Here is a 19,422-nt window from a genome sequence, read left to right on the forward strand (position 1 = left end):
TCGGATCTTGCGTTTATTTTTTAACGAGCATGAACTGTGTGCTAAAACTGCTCGATTAATCCAGTCATATGATAAGAATGTCTCATTAAGATTCTATTTTTTATGGAGCTTCATCTTACAAAGCTTTGCTCCGCATCCTTTCTTTATGCAAGTTAGGAAACGACTAATCCAAAAAAAAAAAAAATAACCGCTCTTTGCTTGCACTCCAAAAGGTTTGCATGCCCCCAGGCATAAAACAGAGTTTCAAGGTTACCCCTACTTCATCTTCCGCCAAAACATTTGTTTTACCGAGAGAGGCCTACCTCTTACAGGTTACCCAAAGATTGTTCTATTTGCACCCCAAACAAAACACTTCTTCGGCGATGTCTACCGAAATAGACAAAGGTGAGTGACAACGAGCGCCAAACACATAACTTTGACAAGAGAATCTTATTCTAGAATAACCCCTCTTCCAACCACGGACGGGGTACAGACTAGTCATATTCTCCCGCGGAAACCTACTCTATACCCAAAGTTTTCCTGCCGAAGCAGACCAGGACGCATGCTCCCTGGGTTCCAGTCATATCCTTCCGGATTACTCGCGCTCATCGGGAGGACGGACCGTGGGTTGAGACATTTCTTGAGCGAAGAGACCATTTAGGGATGGTATATGACTATTTGCGATGCGTGATCCGGGGAATGAAAGTTGATCCACGAGCTTGACCATTCTTCCTTCGTGCGGAAAACACATTACTCTAAAGAGTGAGGAGACGATGGCTCCCATGCAATATATATAGTCTCGTCCAAGGAGTAGGTTATAATCCAAGGGTCCTTGAACGACCATCACGTTCATTTGAACGGTCTTCCCTTTCAATGTGATAGGCACATTGGGGAGGATCCCTAAAGGTCGACTGGTTCCTTTATCGAAGCCTGTCAGATTTCTCATTTCAGGCAAAAGCGCTGGCGAACCAAGTGCTTTCCAAGCAATAGAGGAAAGGATACTCACAGATGCCCCCTCATCAATGATGGTGCCAACCATTACCATTCTGTATATTTGAACGATAATTCTGAATGGTATGCTTGCTGGTAAGCGGGGTCTGCCTAGTTGATTCCAGTCAAAGGATACAACTAGGTTGCTTGGTGGTGGGACCGAATATACGGCCGGGTATGACTCTGACGAAGTTCCTTCCTGCGATAAAGGAATGGGCAAATTGCCCCCTTGTTCGTCGGAGTCTGTGTTGATGAAGAGAATTTGGATGGTGTCGTCTTTATTCTCTTCTGTGATGGTATCATTCGAAGATAGAACCTCTAAAGGCAAGATCGGGTCAACTGCCACCTCGACCTTTTGACTTTCGTCAGGTATGGATTCGGACGGTTCATCCTCAATGATAGGTGCTTCGGCTGACCACCTGAGCGGGCCAGCAAGGTTCTCAACTGGTGAAGGACTTGGCAGGAGTTTTTGATATCCAGGAGGAAGTCGCGCTGGTAAAACCGGGCGATCTTCCAAAACTCTTTTAGCCTCGTCTAAGAAGGGACAACGGTGGATGGCAAGGTCGCCTTCACACAGTTTGCAGGGAAATCTAGCTTTCTCTCTCTGTCCTGTGGCTTCACTTTCACTAGTTGACGGTGTGCTATCGACATGGCTATCAGAGGTTGACGCCACCGTTGTGCAAGCGGGGAGACCAGTCCCTTAGTATCCGAGGGATGCAAGGACAATCTCTGTGAAAGTGGTCTCCCTTGCATATGACACATGGCGATTTAGGCCTGGTCAGTGCAGTGTGTGGATTTTCGTTAGATGTCATTCGTTTGCCCCCAGTCGCTTTTGGCTCCTTCTTCTTTTTCTCTTTCTTCTTCTTTTCCTTCTTCTCCTTAGGAGCTTGGCTTTTAGCTTTGCCAGCTCCATCACGCGAAGAGGAAGGAGGAGAGGAAGAGTTAGAGGAAGTGGAAGGCTGGTGGGCAGCTCTGGACTGGTCTAACTGCTGATTCGATTGTTCAGGAGTAGTGGTGTTTTGAACAACATTAGTTGAGAAGAGCCAGACAGGCAAGCCGATTGTCAGTCCTGGAAGCGACAATGTGGCCATATGGGGCGCTCCAACATCTCCCCAAGAGGAGAAGGGATTAGGACTTCCACCAAGGGGAATTCCTTGGTTGGAGGGCTCCATTTTCCCAACTGAAAGATCAACGCGGGAATAAGGGTGATTTATTATTCCGTTAAAATAAATTTTAATGACGCTTTAGACACAACTTGTTTTTTCAATTTTAAAGAGTCAAGAAAAAACAAAAGATGACTCTAGTCGCCTTCGATGTTTTAACGAGCCCGAAGTGACAAATGCTCGGATGGACTTTTTCTGTTATAGAGTCTGAAAAAGGCCAAAAGGAACTGCTCTGGAGATCTAGGTAGAGGGTGTGCCAAACCAATCACAAAACTGCAGAATACGTTTTACGGTACGGCAGTCAATCTTCCCGAATGCTGTGTTCGGTGCATTGCGATCAGTAGGGCGGTCGACACGGCTTCCTAAGGATAAAGGTTTTAAGCCTATAGGGGTCTCCCAGTATATACGCGACGGTACGTGGGAGCACAATCCGTACTGGCACTTTTGGTCCCTCAAGAGGAATCACCCAACCATCAGCGAGGCCAACAGATACCAGGTTTTACGACGCCGGAACACGTCTCTAGCCTAGACCTCTATGTTGTGCGTTATGTTACAAAGCGTTATTAAGTTCATTCAGTTTATTTTATGTTGATCTTTCTTAGAAGTTTGCCTTTTGAGGTTCACCACGAGATGTAGATACAACTCCTAAATGCAATCTAAAAGATGATAAGCAAATTTTATCTCTTTTTCAACAATGAAAATCCTAGCTACAAAGGGAAAAGAAAGACACCATCTTTTCTCAAAGAGCAATCAGCACACTCTAAATGCACTTTTCCTAAATCAAGCATGCAAACTATCAAGATGCAAATGCACAATGCAGGTGTTTGTTTTCCGCTCTCTTAATATTGATGCCTAAAAAGAAAGCTTTTTGTACAACTTTGAATTTGCTTTTAAATGACAAATACAAACAAGTTTACTTTTTCGAAATCAGAAAGGGTAGAAGAGAATACAACACTTTACGACTTTCGAAATGAACACTTGTTTCGACACTTAAAAGAGACAAACTCAAACCAAAAGCAAAAGTAAACGTATAATCAACTGTCAATCAGCCAATGAACTCTCTCCTAAGATCAAAATCAACAGATCTGAATCAAGGGCTACAGGTCGACTATTTCACTCTTGCAAAGGAAAACTATAAATGACGCCACAAACACATAAAAACACTCACAGGCTTTTTGTACAAAAGGAGGCGGAATTAAAGCAGAGAAAAGGAGTTATCAAACAGGTACCTATGCTGGTTACAGGCTGTAGAAATCAGAGATCAAAACAAGGCAAAACAGAGCAGAGAACCCCAGCTGCACAAGGCCTAAGCTGGATCAGCGCACCTGTATAACAGAGAAACTGAATTGCAACGCAGGTAGCCTTCACGGGAACTGCGTTGAAATGCAGAGTCTCTTCACAGAGCCTGCGCTGGAGCAGAAACGAGAGTTCTTCTCTGGGTTCTGGGTCACGGTTTGCTGATTAATCTACGGTTTCAGGCCAAATAAAAGCAACAAGCAAGGTACAATCAAAGGGATGATTTGAAGGAGGGCTAAGATCTATCACAAAGGATCATCAAATCATTTGTGAGTCCATTGTTCAGATCATAGATAAATCCAGTGATTGGATCAAAGCAGCAGCTGTCTACTTTGCATCTGAAAATAGCAGATGCAGTTCGATTGCTGCTCTTGAGTCTATGAAACAAACAATGATAGAGACACAAATAAAATGACTAAACAGATCTCCCCAGTGGAGTCGCCAATTTGTTGTGGGGAAAAATGCCTATGCAGGACGATCCTATCCACCTAAGGTGTGACAGTGCCTTAGCAACAAACAGAAACAGCTATTCTAGTATTCTTCCTTTATGAATTAAGAATGAAGAGAGATGGATGGACTAACCGGTGTCTTCCGTTTGTCCCTCGATCCGGTTTCTCTTCTCTTTGAGAGTTCCCAGCTACTTGCCTTCTCGCTCGCCCAGCTTCAACAGGTTCCTGCAAGATCACAAGAAGGGAACACTACACAAAGACATAGATTCATATTCATAACTAGTTCAGGATTAGAAATAAACTAAACATACTAATGCAATCATACATCAAAGATACATCAGTATATAGGAGAAACCAAGATAGCTTTATTGATGAATAACAAGGTTCAGGAGGAGATACAACCAAGAGAGTTCCAATCCAGCATCTACCTCCCAGCGAATGAAATCCTTTCCTCACCTCCCTTCAAAGCATTAAGCACCCAATGATTCCAATCTCAAACCAACAGCAATTCTTTGCAATAACAAAATTCCAGCCTCCTTGGATCTCATGGAGGAGAGATCCATATATAGATGTTTGGAGAGAGGATGAGTCAGCTTGAGATCTGACTAGTGTCCTCTCCCTCTGTCAGTTCAGATCATAGATAAATCTAGTGATTGGATCAAAGCAGCAGCTGTCTACTTTGCATCTGAAAATAGCAGATGCAGTTCGATTGCTGCTCTTGAGTCTATGAAACAAACAATGATAGAGACACAAATAAAATGACTAAACAGATCTCCCCAGCGGAGTCGCCAATTTGTTGTGGGGAAAAATGCCTATGCAGGACGATCCTATCCACCTAAGGTGTGACAGTGCTAACAAACAGAAACAGCTATTCTAGTATTCTTCCTTTATGAATTAAGAATGAAGAGAGATGGATGGACTAACCGGTGTCTTCCGTTTGTCCCTCGATCCGGTTTCTCTTCTCTTTGAGAGTTCCCAACTACTTGCCTTCTCGCTCGCCCAGCTTCAACAGGTTCCTGCAAGATCACAAGAAGGGAACACTACACAAAGACATAGATTCATATTCATAACTAGTTCAGGATTAGAAATAAACTAAACATACTAATGCAATCATACATCAAAGATACATCAGTATATAGGAGAAACCAAGATAGCTTTATTGATGAATAACAAGGTTCAGGAGGAGATACAACCAAGAGAGTTCCAATCCAGCATCTACCTCCCAGCGAATGAAATCCTTTCCTCACCTCCCTTCAAAGCATTAAGAACCCAATGATTCCAATCTCAAACCAACAGCAATTCTTTGCAATAACAAAATTCCAGCCTCCTTGGATCTCATGGAGGAGAGATCCATATATAGATGTTTGGAGAGAGGATGAGTCAGCTTGAGATCTGACTAGTGTCCTCTCCCTCTGTCAGTTCAGATCATAGATAAATCTAGTGATTGGATCAAAGCAGCAGCTGTCTACTTTGCATCTGAAAATAGCAGATGCAGTTCGATTGCTGCTCTTGAGTCTATGAAACAAACAATGATAGAGACACAAATAAAATGACTAAACAGATCTCCCCAGCGGAGTCGCCAATTTGTTGTGGGGAAAAATGCCTATGCAGGACGATCCTATCCACCTAAGGTGTGACAGTGCTTTAGCAACAAACAGAAACAGCTATTCTAGTATTCTTCCTTTATGAATTAAGAATGAAGAGAGATGGATGGACTAACCGGTGTCTTCCGTTTGTCCCTCGATCCGGTTTCTCTTCTCTTTGAGAGTTCCCAGCTACTTGCCTTCTCGCTCGCCCAGCTTCAACAGGTTCCTGCAAGATCACAAGAAGGGAACACTACACAAAGACATAGATTCATATTCATAACTAGTTCAGGATTAGAAATAAACTAAACATACTAATGCAATCATACATCAAAGATACATCAGTATATAGGAGAAACCAAGATAGCTTTATTGATGAATAACAAGGTTCAGGAGGAGATACAACCAAGAGAGTTCCAATCCAGCATCTACCTCCCAGCAAATGAAATCCTTTCCTCACCTCCCTTCAAAGCATTAAGCACCCAATGATTCCAATCTCAAACCAACAGCAATTCTTTGCAATAACAAAATTCCAGCCTCCTTGGATCTCATGGAGGAGAGATCCATATATAGATGTTTGGAGAGAGGATGAGTCAGCTTGAGATCTGACTAGTGTCCTCTCCCTCTGTCAGTTCAGATCATAGATAAATCCAGTGATTGGATCAAAGCAGCAGCTGTCTACTTTGCATCTGAAAATAGCAGATGCAGTTCGATTGCTGCTCTTGAGTCTATGAAACAAGCAATGATAGAGACACAAATAAAATGACTAAACAGATCTCCCCAGCGGAGTCGCCAATTTGTTGTGGGGAAAAATGCCTATGCAGGACGATCCTATCCACCTAAGGTGTGACAGTGCCTTAGCAACAAACAGAAACAGCTATTCTAGTATTCTTCCTTTATGAATTAAGAATGAAGAGAGATGGATGGACTAACCGGTGTCTTCCGTTTGTCCCTCGATCCGGTTTCTCTTCTCTTTGAGAGTTCCCAGCTACTTGCCTTCTCGCTCGCCCAGCTTCAACAGGTTCCTGCAAGATCACAAGAAGGGAACACTACACAAAGACATAGATTCATATTCATAACTAGTTCAGGATTAGAAATAAACTAAACATACTAATGCAATCATACATCAAAGATACATCAGTATATAGGAGAAACCAAGATAGCTTTATTGATGAATAACAAGGTTCAGGAGGAGATACAACCAAGAGAGTTCCAATCCAGCATCTACCTCCCAGCGAATGAAATCCTTTCCTCACCTCCCTTCAAAGCATTAAGCACCCAATGATTCCAATCTCAAACCAACAGCAATTCTTTGCAATAACAAAATTCCAGCCTCCTTGGATCTCATGGAGGAGAGATCCATATATAGATGTTTGGAGAGAGGATGAGTCAGCTTGAGATCTGACTAGTGTCCTCTCCCTCTGTCAGTTCTTGCTTCCACTTGGAGACTAAGAGCCTCTTACTCATCACTTAGTCGAACTCATCAAGGCAAGTGTCATGGAGGAAGATTCTGGAAGCTTCCACAGTCTTTACACCTCGCACAAAGGACCCTGCCATTTGTCATTTCCCGCTCAGCGCACCCTGGTAGTGCTTCCACCTACGTTGCAATGCAACTAGCCAGTGTAGCCTCTGCATTTCAACGCAGGCAGCTAGTGGAGCCTCTGAATTGATTCTGAATTGACTTGTTTTTTAGCAGTTTCTGGTGGAGAACTTCTTTGAATTGCTGTGGTTTGTTAGCCTTGTTCCTCTAGGGGTAGGAACAACATGTTTAGGGACTTTGGATCCCTTGGATTATGGACATTTCATGCTTATAGCTGTAAGGCACAAAAATGTCTATAACATCTCTGAGACTGCGATACTGGTTTGGGACCAGTGGTAGGAGTGGTACTTACTATGAAGCTGACTTCGGGTCGGCTGAGACTGGTCTGGGACCAGTGGTACGCACTCTGAGACTGACTTTGAGTCAGTGGAGGATAATACTGGTCTAGGACCAGTGGAGTTGTACTCACTAAGACGCTGACTTCGGGTTGGTTGAGACTGGTCTGGGACCAGTGGTACATACTCTGACACTGACTTTGAGTCAGTATGATAACATCCTCGATCATTTCTTCTTCTTCATAATTCGGACAAAAGCAGAGCAGAACAGAACAATGCAAGAGCAAAGTAGAACAGAGCAAAACAGTACAGATCAGTGCAGGGCAGAACAAGACAAAGCAGAACAGGCAGAATAGAGCAGAGCAGGGCAAGGGTCAGGCTGTACAGGGCAGTGCATTTGATGGATGAATAGTAATGACCGATAGACAAATTGCAGATGAAGTTCTCCATGGTTGAGAGGGAGTGTTAAAATTGGCAACCAGGGCAAAACTTCATGTGGGTCATCTTATTCATGGCTGATAATATTTTTATTAGATTCCTCTCGTCGAGAGGTGTAGGATTGATATAAAGATCATCCGATTCTGATAAGTATTCACGGAGATATGAATTTATTTTGATTATGGAATTATTATCAAGCCGACCTACAACTCATGTAGGCTCAGAAACCCAACAATCACATCTATTCACCCACCAACGTTGTGTATAAATATAAGAGGACTTTTCCTCATTTGGACTCACTCATCTCATCACATCTCTCTCTCTCTCTACTACGCAGAAATGAGTCTCTTCTCTACTGCGCTGAAATGGGTCTCTCTCTCACACATGTGAAGCCGGAAGCTGTTGAATTTGAAGCTGCAACTGCAGAAGTAAAGATTGACTTGCGTGGCCTAGAAGATCTCCTCTTTGGAACTGCGATGTAGGTTCATCTGAACCTCCTCTGAAAGCCGCAACTTTTGGTGGTGGAATGAAGTCAATCCGATAAACGGTTTGCAAGATATCGACTGCCCTAGTTTGAAGCCGGAAACTGTTGAAACTGAAGCTGCAACTGTAGAAGTAAAGATTGACTTACGTGGCCTAGAAGATCTCCTCTTTGGAACTGCGTTGTAGGTTCATCTGAACCTCCTCTGAAAGCCGCAACTTTTGGTGGTGGAATGAAGTCAATCCGACGAACGGTTTGCAAGATATCGTCTGCCCTAGTTTGATAATGAAGCTGCTAATGCTGATGCTATTGATCTAAGGTTTGCTACTGCTGATATGAATCAGATTTATTGTACTATTTCTCTCTGCTGAATTATTGAAGATAAAAGAAGATTTGATCAAAGGGTTTCCCCACACATTGTGGGGTTTGTCCCTGGCTAGCCGCCACATCTTGTGTCCCTTGTCTTGGCTTGTTTTATGTCGATCGTTTAATGTTCTATCTGCACTTTACTTTATGTACGTGTGATTGCTAATCTTTGGAATATAATAAGGAAAAGAAGTAAACTGTTATAAGCATAGAACATACCAGATCTTAACATTGTCCTAATTGCTATCCTAATTATAAGGCAGGCTACTTTATTACAAAGCATTAACACATTCCATTACATAACTTCGGAACACCAAACAATTAATGGATGATGTGGTAGAATGACATGGAGACATTATAGGATGACCTGGTAGAGAGGAAGCCTCCAGTATAATTATGAAAGAGCAGGAACCTATGGTTCCCCCACTGATGCAAGCATAACTCTCCCAGCTTCAAGCCAATCTACTTCAGGCCAGCCAAACCAAGCCAACACCAAAGTAGCTAAAATTTTAATGACATTCAGTTTTAATATATCTCATTTTTCATACTCCAATCAATGTATCTTGCAATTTTAGCTCTATATGGACAATACATCTATTTTTATAGTTATGGATTATAGGCACATATGGCACTCAGGCCAATTTTGTATATAGCAGAAGTAAACTATGTAAAAAGTTACAAAATAACCATGGGAGATAGAGGCTGGCAGATATGTGCAAAACTATTGCCCTCATTTTGGACAATATGTAGTCTCTCCTGCAGAAGCATTGAATGGATAAATAAAATGAGTTTTAACTTTTTCTATATATATATATATATATATATTGCACATCCTAAGGCTTTTGACTTTGGACAGGCAATCCAGTTTGGACCCAGATGACAGCAAAACTGAATCCAGAATCCTGTTTACGTACCCCATTACTGAGGTAGAACTTAGAAGAACCTAGTAGAATGGCAAGTTTCATATCTGCATAGTACCTGGCATACCGATGCCCCAATAAAACTAAAATCAATAATACTGCGTCACTTAAGGAACCACTGACTATAAATCATATTTAGATTGTTTCTCATGCTGAAAGAGTGATAGACATTGAAATAACAGTGTCAAAACAGTAACTTCAACTCTACACGCACTGTTCAGAACCAACCTAAGGGATGTGTGACTCCAGTTGCAACAGCGACAGCTACTCCACTGGTAGAAAGATGCCTTACAACATCGCTGAATGAAATAGCATAACCGTGTGGAGCACCATCATTGCCGGACCCTGTGGGTATAAACAAGCCAGCTATTACTAAAAACTCTTCAAATCTAGTGAAAATTAAATAAAAGTTATCCTATTCCCAATCTGGCAGAAATATATAAGCTGTAATAATTTTATTTTAATACTATACAATTCCTGTACTCCATGATTTCCCCATACAACATGCAGAATATCTCATGCCAGTCTCGAAGAATCTTTTACCAGATCCCAGGTAGCCGAAAGAACTAATCATAATATATAGAGAATTCAAGAAGTTAAAGAACTGAAATGGGGAAATAAATGTTTCCATTATTAGCTGTAAACTCAACTGGGTGAAAGACCTAGCTTTATTTATTCAACAAAAACAAAGACTTTACACTATGTCGATGGATTCTCTATTTTATGAAGAATTTTAAATAGAGGAGAATAAATTAGACATTTGAAAAAGGAAATGTATAGTTACACAAAATGTAGAGTTGGTAGATAAATACACACATGATACAAGGGTCTGGGAATATCACTTGAGTTTTTAATTTTAAAATCACTAAAATGGGCAAAATTAGATAAACATGGGATGAAGAAGGGACATATAGCTAGACTATAGTCTGTTATGATTGGGTTAGCAACTAACAGGATAAGCTTATGTTCAAGGTTACTTTTGGAGAAAAGATTTTTGTTCTTTCCTTTTAACTCAATTCCAAGGAAAATGTCCATAAAATGCCAAACGAAGCTAATGGGACAGCAATAAATACAATGATCAGAGTGTACATTAGGAGGAACAAAAGAAGAGTGGAAAGACAGCATGAAATTAGATAATGTTGTTGGAAAATGTAACTAGTTTCGGTCTTCATAATTGTCAATGTACTCATGTCATTATGTATATCTTATGTAACAAGCAAAAGAAGAAAAAAAATTATTATTTTCAAGCATGGGTTTCATACTCCATGTAATTGGTCAATTAGGTCAAGCACACATTTTATGCTTCTAGGGTTTGTCAAGTCAAAAGAATATTTTTCATGAGTCAAGAGAGTCATTATCATTTGTATAAGACCCATTTGGACAAGTTATAACATGTAAATGATATTATTTTGAGTCTAGAAAGTCAAATTGACCTCCAAACCAAGTTGGCCCTATTGCCACACAATCTAGTAGGGATCCTAGGAGGGGTAGCTAAGGGACAACTACTAAACCATATGACAACAATGGCGCAAAGACCCACTGTCACCTCAGTCAGTGTCCCTTGCTCTTTATGGACTTTCACCGATGGGAGGAGTCCCAGTATAAGGGGAATCACTTGATTGATAGGATCAATGGTAAGGTGTGATGTGATTTCCGAAGCCCATTCAAAGAAGAGGCTCAAACAATGGCTCAATTGCTTCAAAGAGAAGCTAATGACTCTCCAAGAAAGGCTTATGAGAAAACCTACACCTAGGAGGAAAACCTATTTAATTACAAAGGGCGCTCCTGGACCTAAGGCTTCCTAAGAGGCAAGACCTCTCTGAGGGCTTTGTAGGATGACCACCATACAAGCGTTTGACACCACTTAGAGAGAGACCTATGGAAAAATCCAACAAAGGCCTAGGGTTTGCTATTATTACAAGGGGAATGATCTCCAATGAGATTCCTAGAACAAGAAAGGATGAGAAAGACCACTAGAATGATTAACTTCCTTTGAGTTTTCAAGAGCAAATGACCTTGGGAATGTTGCTAACCAAAGAAGTTTAAGAGCAGAATTGATGTTGGGGCTAGGGATTGATTTTTCTCTCAAACTAGCTACAGGAATTGCTTCAAATTTTGAGGGCAAGTAGAGGAAACCACAGCACAGTAGCCTACCAACTCACTCCTCAAGATGACCTCTCTAATGCAATTCGCACTAGGCCCTAGTTGACCTTCTAGGGTTAGGGACGAAAATTGAAAAGGGTAAAAGGAAGAGGTTTAGGGTTGATCACAAGGGAATGAGACCCAGTGCCTTAACAATTGGGAGAAATGGAGTCAAGAGTTTCTTTGATGAAATACCTTCACTCTATCAAGGAGATTTACGCAGCTCTTAGTTACCCCTAAAGAAGCAGCAACTTGGCTACAATAAGTATTTATACTTCGCTTGGCAAGGATTAATGGAGATTCAAGGATACAATATCCAAACGAGCCTCTAAGAACATTCACTCACATCATTTACGAGTAATGCATGCAATACTTCAATAATCTTTAGTGTTTTCATGAATTCGCATTAATTTAGGGCACATACAAGATCATGACGATATATTCCATACATTAGAGTATGAGTAGACATGTAACAAAGTAAAGATATAGCATCAAATAACGCTTACAAGATAATGTGAGTATATCCATTCATCAAATTTGCAAGTGGAAGCTCCAAGATAAGATAGTGAAAATCCCAACCATCAAATTGCATCAAAAACTACCAATTTTGTCCACCAATTGCAAGTCCGAATTCTTTTACAAGAGAAAATCTCAATCCAAATGATGATGAGTCACAAATGAGTCTCTTCTTTAATTTATATGAGCCTCCATAAGTTGATTTGGTCTAATTAGCCTAATGAAGCCCCCAGAAATGTTTTAATGTGCAAAATAACAACCCTATTGATGACAAGCCCACCAAATAGCTCAAAAGTGTAAAACAAGCCTTCCTAATGAGGCTGAAATGATAAAATAATGGTGTGAAGGGTCGTTGGAAGGCCAAAATGAGTCCTCAATGTGCCATGATGAAAAGGAGGGCTCCCAAAATGATGATCAAGGGGGTGGCCCCTTGATTTCCAAACAAAACATCATGCGATGCTCCCAAGTGGTTGTGGGAGGAAATCAATGGTCTCATGGGTCTCTGACTTGGATCAAACATGTCGATGCTCCATCATGAAGGGCCAGAATTATGACATGTGCCCTCCCGTGTCTCTCTAGATGACACAAAACCCCATCTGGGCCTTGAATCAGCTGCCAAGTGTTAGGTGAAAATGTGTGGTCGGTCGAGCAACGTGGTCCAAGTGCATCATCATCTCTATGTTAGTTTTTGTAGCATTGGATGGTGTTCTAGTCTCAAACTTTGTGAAGAGACTAAAAACAGGAGTTCTCCAAAACCTATAAATCGTTTCTGGAAATTTCACCTAGAGATAGCTCAATTAAATTAATCAAGTATCATTTAAATTTTTCCTAAGTCTAACTTAGGAAAATTAGTTAATTAATAGTAATTAATTGAGAAAGGGGAGAATTCTATAGAAACTCACATGGATTGACTTGGAGACGATCTCAGCCATCGATTAAGTTTTAATCTTAGTCGTGGAAGACTCAACTGGAGATTATAAGAGGAGGTCGATGGGTAGATGGAGAAACACACAGAGTGAGAGCCAGTAGTGCGAGTTCCTTGGTAGGTCGAGCTATCCAACTTCAGAGGTCGAGCAGAGGAAGAGAGTTCAAACCAGAAGGGACGCAAAGGGGCAGAGACAATGATTCTGGAGAGTCAAAAGAGGAGCCCGAGTTATTTCTCCAGGAGACTACGCAGGGGCAACGCAGAAGCCTCAAAGAGGCAATTCGACTTAGCTGAATTGGAGGTGGATTCAGTTGCTAAAGGCCAGGAAAATTTCTAGAAGGCTATGAGGATCGTTTCCAGAGCAGCAGCAAGCAGGACGACTTGAGTAGCAGTAGTTTCGGGTTGAGCGTGTGACAGGTTGCGCAAAGGTGATGCAGAAGCTTGCGCAGAGGACTTGGACGACTTGGAGTTGTCAGTTTGTGTCGGGATTGCTTGGAGAGTAGGGTAATTTCCCTCAAAATATTTTTTCCAGTATTTCTCTCAGAAAGAAATGCCACTTTGGCGTCAATTTATTGTACTCTAAATTTCACTGTTGCATAATAATAAAATCCCTCAGCTACTGCACCGGTTTTCCCACATTGGGTTTTTCCGAAGACAATTGTCCAACAATAACTGGTTCATTTTTATGTGTGTGCTAGCATATTTATCAGTCTCCAGCATTTTATTTTCCACAACGTTTTTATGGTGAAAATAGCAATTGTGATTTTATTTGTTGTTTGTCGTAACAAATAAACTGCATAATTAAATTTACAGATAGAATAATTATTTCCATTTGTTGCAATAGAGGTAAAATTTTCACATTTTATTAGAGTACAGTTGACGGACAGGAAGCTCAAAGTCTAAGAGGAAAAAGTTCGTTGTTTAAAGGGAGCAGCAGGACGAATTTTTTAGAGGTTGCGCAGTGCCTAGCTACGTAGTGCAAATTGTTGGATAGGGTTCGATTTTGCAATGGCACAAGGCAGGAAAGTTCGATTTGTCAGGGGTGGCAATTCTAGCAGGCAAAGGGAGCAGGAGCACAGAATTTCGCAGAGCAAATTTCTTGTCTGGGCGCAATAGGTCTCTTGCAGCAATTTGTAGTACCAAATTCAGCGTCAGGTGGAAGAGAAATTGCACACACAGAGGGAGATTTCTCTCAAAGGGTTCCTAGCTCAAAAATTCGAAATTTCCAGTTGCAGCAGGCACTAGCAACAGGCAGATTTCATTACTCCAGGAAGGAGTCCAAATAGCAGTGCTAGTAATCGAGGAGGTGAAAGAGGGAGATTTTCGTATCACTTCGAGTTTTTGTAAATATGGCTTTAGCAAGACTTCGAGATCAGGACAGATTAGGGGGTGCATGAAACTATTATACTTGGAAGGCTAAGATGTCCTTCCTACTGGACGAGTATGATCTGAAGACATACGCAAAAAGAGTTGTCGTAGTACCTACAGATGCAGACCAGCTAGCAAATTACAATAAGGAGATGGCCAAGGCAAAGCAGTTGATTCTCGATGGAGTTTGAGATCATATTGTCTCACATGTGGCGGCCAAGAATACGGCCAAAGAAATGTGGGACGTTATTGCCTCACTATATCAAAATCCTTCCGAGCAGCGGAAGATGTTCCTGAAGGAAAAGTTGAGGAATATTCGTATGCAGAAGGGTGAAGGCATTAACCCCTTCCTCACTAGAATTCAGCATATTCGGGATGAGCTTGCAGCCATAGGAGAAGCACCTCAAGCTCCAGAGCTTCTGCGTTTAGCCCTCAACAATGTCACCGAGGAGTGGGAGACCTTCGTCCAGGGCATTATGGGATGAGATTAGTTACCTGGGTGGGACCGAGTGTGGGAAGATCTAGCGCAAGAAGAGATGAGGCGAACTCTAATAAAGAGCTCCATCAGTGACAATAGCAGCAAAGGGTCGATGGGTGTGAAGGAGGAAGAGAATGTGGCCCTTGCATCGAAAGGGAAAGTAAAAGGTCTCAGTCAGGGACAACATTTGTAGGGAGAGAAGAAGAAGAAGAAGGATCTATCCAAGATCAAGTGCTTCAAGGGTGGCGAATTTGGCCACTACAGTAATCAGTATCCTCAAAGGAAGAAGGACAAGAAGGAGAAGCAATATCAGGCGCAGCATCCACAGAGATAGACCAGATATCCTCCAAATTGGAGGAACAATTCACTTTGTATGCAGTTAAAACTCCACGCGAGAGGTGGGGAGACATCGAGTTCTAGAGTTGTGCAAAGTTGGGCAGGGCCCATCGAGGTAAGCATTGGGTGGTGTTTTCTCTTGGATCAATACCCTTACTATAGGGGCCCACAATATTCAGAAGCAGGAGGATCAGTTTCAGTTGGTGCAGTCAGTTCCAGAGTGACAGTTGCAAACTAGTTGCAGTCAAATACTGAGGAGCGCAAAGCAGTGTTGACAATAGTGCAGGAGGCAGAGTGCAGAATCAGCAGCAGCACAGATTCCCTAGTAGATAGCAAAGAGGCTAGTAGCAGTTAGAGACTCAGGAAACAGTTGCAGCATGTGATCACAGTTGATTCGATATTTTGGATGCTTCTCGATTGCATTAGTTGCAGCAGTAGCAGCAAAAGTGAGAGGGAGTGTTAGTTGAGTTGTAATGCAGACGCAAAGTTGGCAGCAATACAGGTTGTACAGTGTTGTGTCAGTAGCAGCACAGATGCAGCATGGTTCAGCTAAAGTCAATAGCAAATGAATCAGAGTTAGCGTAGTAGTTGATGTACAGTCGCAAGCAGCTATAGTTGTCAGACATCAACAATGTAGGAGGATGTTATGGAGACAATTGGAGAACACCTTCCTCGCTAAGAGCGAGTGTTATTTTTTGTAGCATCAGATGTTGTTCTAGTCTCAAACTTTGTGGAAAGGCTAAAACACAAGATTTCTCCAAAACCCATAAATAACTTCTAGAGATTCCACCTAGAAGTAGCTCAATTAAATTAATTAACCATCATTTAAATTTTTCCTAAGTCTAACTTAGGAAAACTAGTTAATTAATAGTAATTAATTGAGAAAGGTGAGAATTCTCTAGAAACTCACATGGATCGACTTGGAGATGATCTCAGCCATCGATTAAGTTTTAATCTTGGTCATTGAAGACTTGATTGGAAATTATAAGAGGAAGTCGATGGGCAAGATGAGAAACACACAAAGTGAAAGCCAGTAGTGTGAGTTCCTTGGCAGGTCAAGCTATCCAGCTTCAGAGGTCAAGCAAAGGAAGAGAGTTCGAGCCAGAAGGGACATCGAGGGGCAGAGAAAGTGATTCTGGAGGAGGATTCCAATTTCAAAGAGTCAGGAGAGGAGGCTGAGTTATTTCTCTAGGAGATTGCGTAGGGGCAACACAGAAGCCTCAAAGAGGCAGTTAGATTTAGCTAAACTGGAGGTGGATTCAATTGCCAAAGGCCAGGAAAATTTCCAGAAGGCCAGGAGGATCATTTCCAAAGCAGTGGCAAGCAGAACAACTTGAGTAGCCATAGTACGAGGTTGAGTGTGTGATAGGTTGCAAAGACGTGATGCAAAAGCCTGCGTAGAGGGTTTGGACAGCTTACTTGGAGTTGTCAGTATATGTTGGGATTGCTTGGAGAGGGGAATTTCCTTCAGTATATTTTTGCCAGTATTTCTCTAAGAAAGAAACACCAGTTTGGCGTCATTTTATTGTACTTAGAATTTCATTGCTACATAATAATAAAAACCCTCAATCGGTGCACCAGTTTTCCCACATTGGGTTTTTCGGGGACAATTGTCCAAAAATAATTGTGTCACTTTTATGTGTGTGCTAGCATATTTCTCAATTTCCAGCATTTTATTTTCCGCAATGTTTGTATGGTGAAAATCCCAGTTGTGATTTATTCGTTGTTTGTTGTAGCAAATAAACTGCGTAATTAATTTACAGTTAGAAGAATAATTTTCAGTTGTTGCAATAGAGTTAAAATTTTCACACTCTGTATGACCGGGGCACGAACAAGCAATGCGTGGTGTTGAAAAAGCTCATGATGTGGCAATCAATGCTCTGTTGTGGTGGAGGCCCATGGCTGTCAATGCTCACCCTCCAAGTGTCATTATGACCCTCTGGAAGGCTTAGACCCTGTATAGGGAGACCAAGTCCAAATGGAGACCCACTTGCAATCCTATATAAGAACTAATGTGTCTCCTCACCTTCCAGTACAACAATCCATTAGCCTATTTGAGTAAATAAGCTTGCAAATCAGGGGCAAAAGTGGACACTTCATAGTGGCATGCCCTTCCAAATGGGCTTTGGAGTACAAGTGTCACCAACCTCAATAAAAGAGGTTAATAAAAGACCCTATTATGTGGTTTCAACCTCTAAGGGAGTAACAAGTCCACAGTACATCCGTCAAATGGCAGGTGTCATGTGAAATGATGGTGGAACAGAAGGGGCAATAGGGAAGGCTCCAAGCCACATGCCATGATGCAAAGGCAACTATAATGAGGGAATCCCACATATTGGTTGTCTGGACGAAGGAGGGAGAAATCAGGGTACATGAGGTACCCCGACCTTTGTGTTTTCATCCTTCTTCATATGCCTTTTGCTTTTACTGATTTTTCTTTCTTTTCACTATGTGGGGCTCGAGGGGATGAGAGCATGATGTGTATGATAAAGCAGTGATTACTATGAAAATTTATGAATCTTTACAAACAGAAATCCTACTGCAGTCACTGGTTTAGCATCTCCTACTTGTTATTTCATTCAACAAGTTATTTAATTTATAAACAGCGATGAAAAACACTACTACAGACTACACTGACATACAAATCATAAACTGGAACAATAGATGAGACAAACACACAAGAGACACCATTATTTTTGGACAACAAGTCCCCGGAAAAACCCAATGCGAGAAAATCGGTGTAGCAGATAGAGGGTTTGTATTATTAAGCAAGCAGAATCTGAGTACAACAGGTTGTCTCTCACACCGGCTAACCTTACAGAGAAATCACAGCAGCAAGAAATACATAGGAGGGTTTACCTTGTTCCTCAAGTCACAGCAGATCCAATGAGCGATCTAGCTCCTCCCGACAAACACTGCGAAGTCCCTACACAAACACTATGTGGGCTAGCGTCTTGCCTCTAGAAGATTGTGTCACCCCTTCTACTGGATCGATTTGCTAGAGGAAGACTATTGTTCAGCCATCCTGGCTCAGAACCTCGCTTCTCCAGCAAAATCTCGGACTTCTGACGAATACTCTGCACTGCCACTGCAAGAGACCCTCCTGACCTGCATCAAATCTGCGTAAGCCCCTCTTGGGTTGCGTAGGCCTCTGCGCTGCCTTCCTAATGCTCAAGATGCCTCTCTGATACATACTCTTTGGCTCGGAACTCCCTCTCTGATCCAAATCTCTGCTTCTGCCCCTCCCACTGCAACTCAGATCACTTGTTCGATTTTCTCAGCAAACCACGCCCCAGAAAAATCGAACTGACTGATCAACTTAGTGTATCTCCAACTGACCCTCAAGCCTCCTCTTATACTTTTCATGTTGATGAATCAACAGCTGAAATTAAGTTCCTAATCAACGGCTAAGATTAAAACAGACTTGATCCTCATCTCTTAGAAGCTTTTCACCCATGTTTTTATTAATACCCATTAATATTTTTATTTTCCTAAATTTAGACTTAGGAACCCCATCAAAAATATTAATTATTTTAATAAAACACAAACCGGGTGGAATTTCACCAAACGATTATTGGGTTTTGGAGATCTCATGTATTCTAGCCCCTCCACAAAATTTCGGAGCTAGATCACATTTAATACTACCCAAAATCAACACTCTCTCTTAGCAAGGAATGTGCTCTAGCAACACTTCCCAACATAAGTATCACACTGATCCACGGTGTTGACCACTGGAGTGGCAGCTGATGATTATATGAAGACTCTATGCCGAAGGATGATCCAGAGGACACCTGTACCATCAGATATCATCAGTCAACAGAGTTTTTTTACTCTACTTCTATCTTCTCATCATCTTTCTTGTACCCAGATTCCACACGCTGCGGGGAATTGTAATAAGTGATACTAGCAATGACGAGTTTTTTGAGTCTGTAATAGGCCTAGGATTTTGGGACTCGATCAGCAAACGAGTACACCTTGGAGTGTTTTTTTATCCGGTTAATTATCCCTTCTTTTTCAGAGGCGGATAATTTTTTGGGTTTCTTCACTCATTTTTACCCCAAAGCCGGGGTGACGGTTTGAAGATTGAACCCCTAACACATCTTAGTGTCTAGAGTCG

The 19,422-nt window shown here is 41.7% G+C and overlaps 1 protein-coding gene across 6 annotated transcripts in view; it reads right to left on the reverse strand.

Moving 5' to 3' along the window:
• The window catches only part of LOC149202391 (Mitochondrial substrate carrier family protein), a 244,373-nt gene that overhangs the window by 195,859 nt on the left and 29,092 nt on the right, over positions 1-19,422 (reverse strand). For all 6 annotated transcript variants that reach the window (XM_089403165.1, XM_089403166.1, XM_089403164.1 and 3 more), the window contains one exon: positions 9,769-9,885. Coding sequence is in view for 5 of the 6 variants with exons in the window: in XM_089403166.1 (XP_089259292.1) it covers positions 9,769-9,885 (117 nt within the window). In the remaining variant the exon portion in view is untranslated. The remainder of the gene's footprint in view (positions 1-9,768; positions 9,886-19,422) is intronic.

Source organism: Pinus tabuliformis, chromosome 2_1 (assembly GCF_031772625.1).
Source record: "Pinus tabuliformis cultivar Carrire ecotype Pingquan chromosome 2_1, CPIR1, whole genome shotgun sequence".
Taxonomy (NCBI): Eukaryota; Viridiplantae; Streptophyta; class Pinopsida; order Pinales; family Pinaceae; genus Pinus; species Pinus tabuliformis.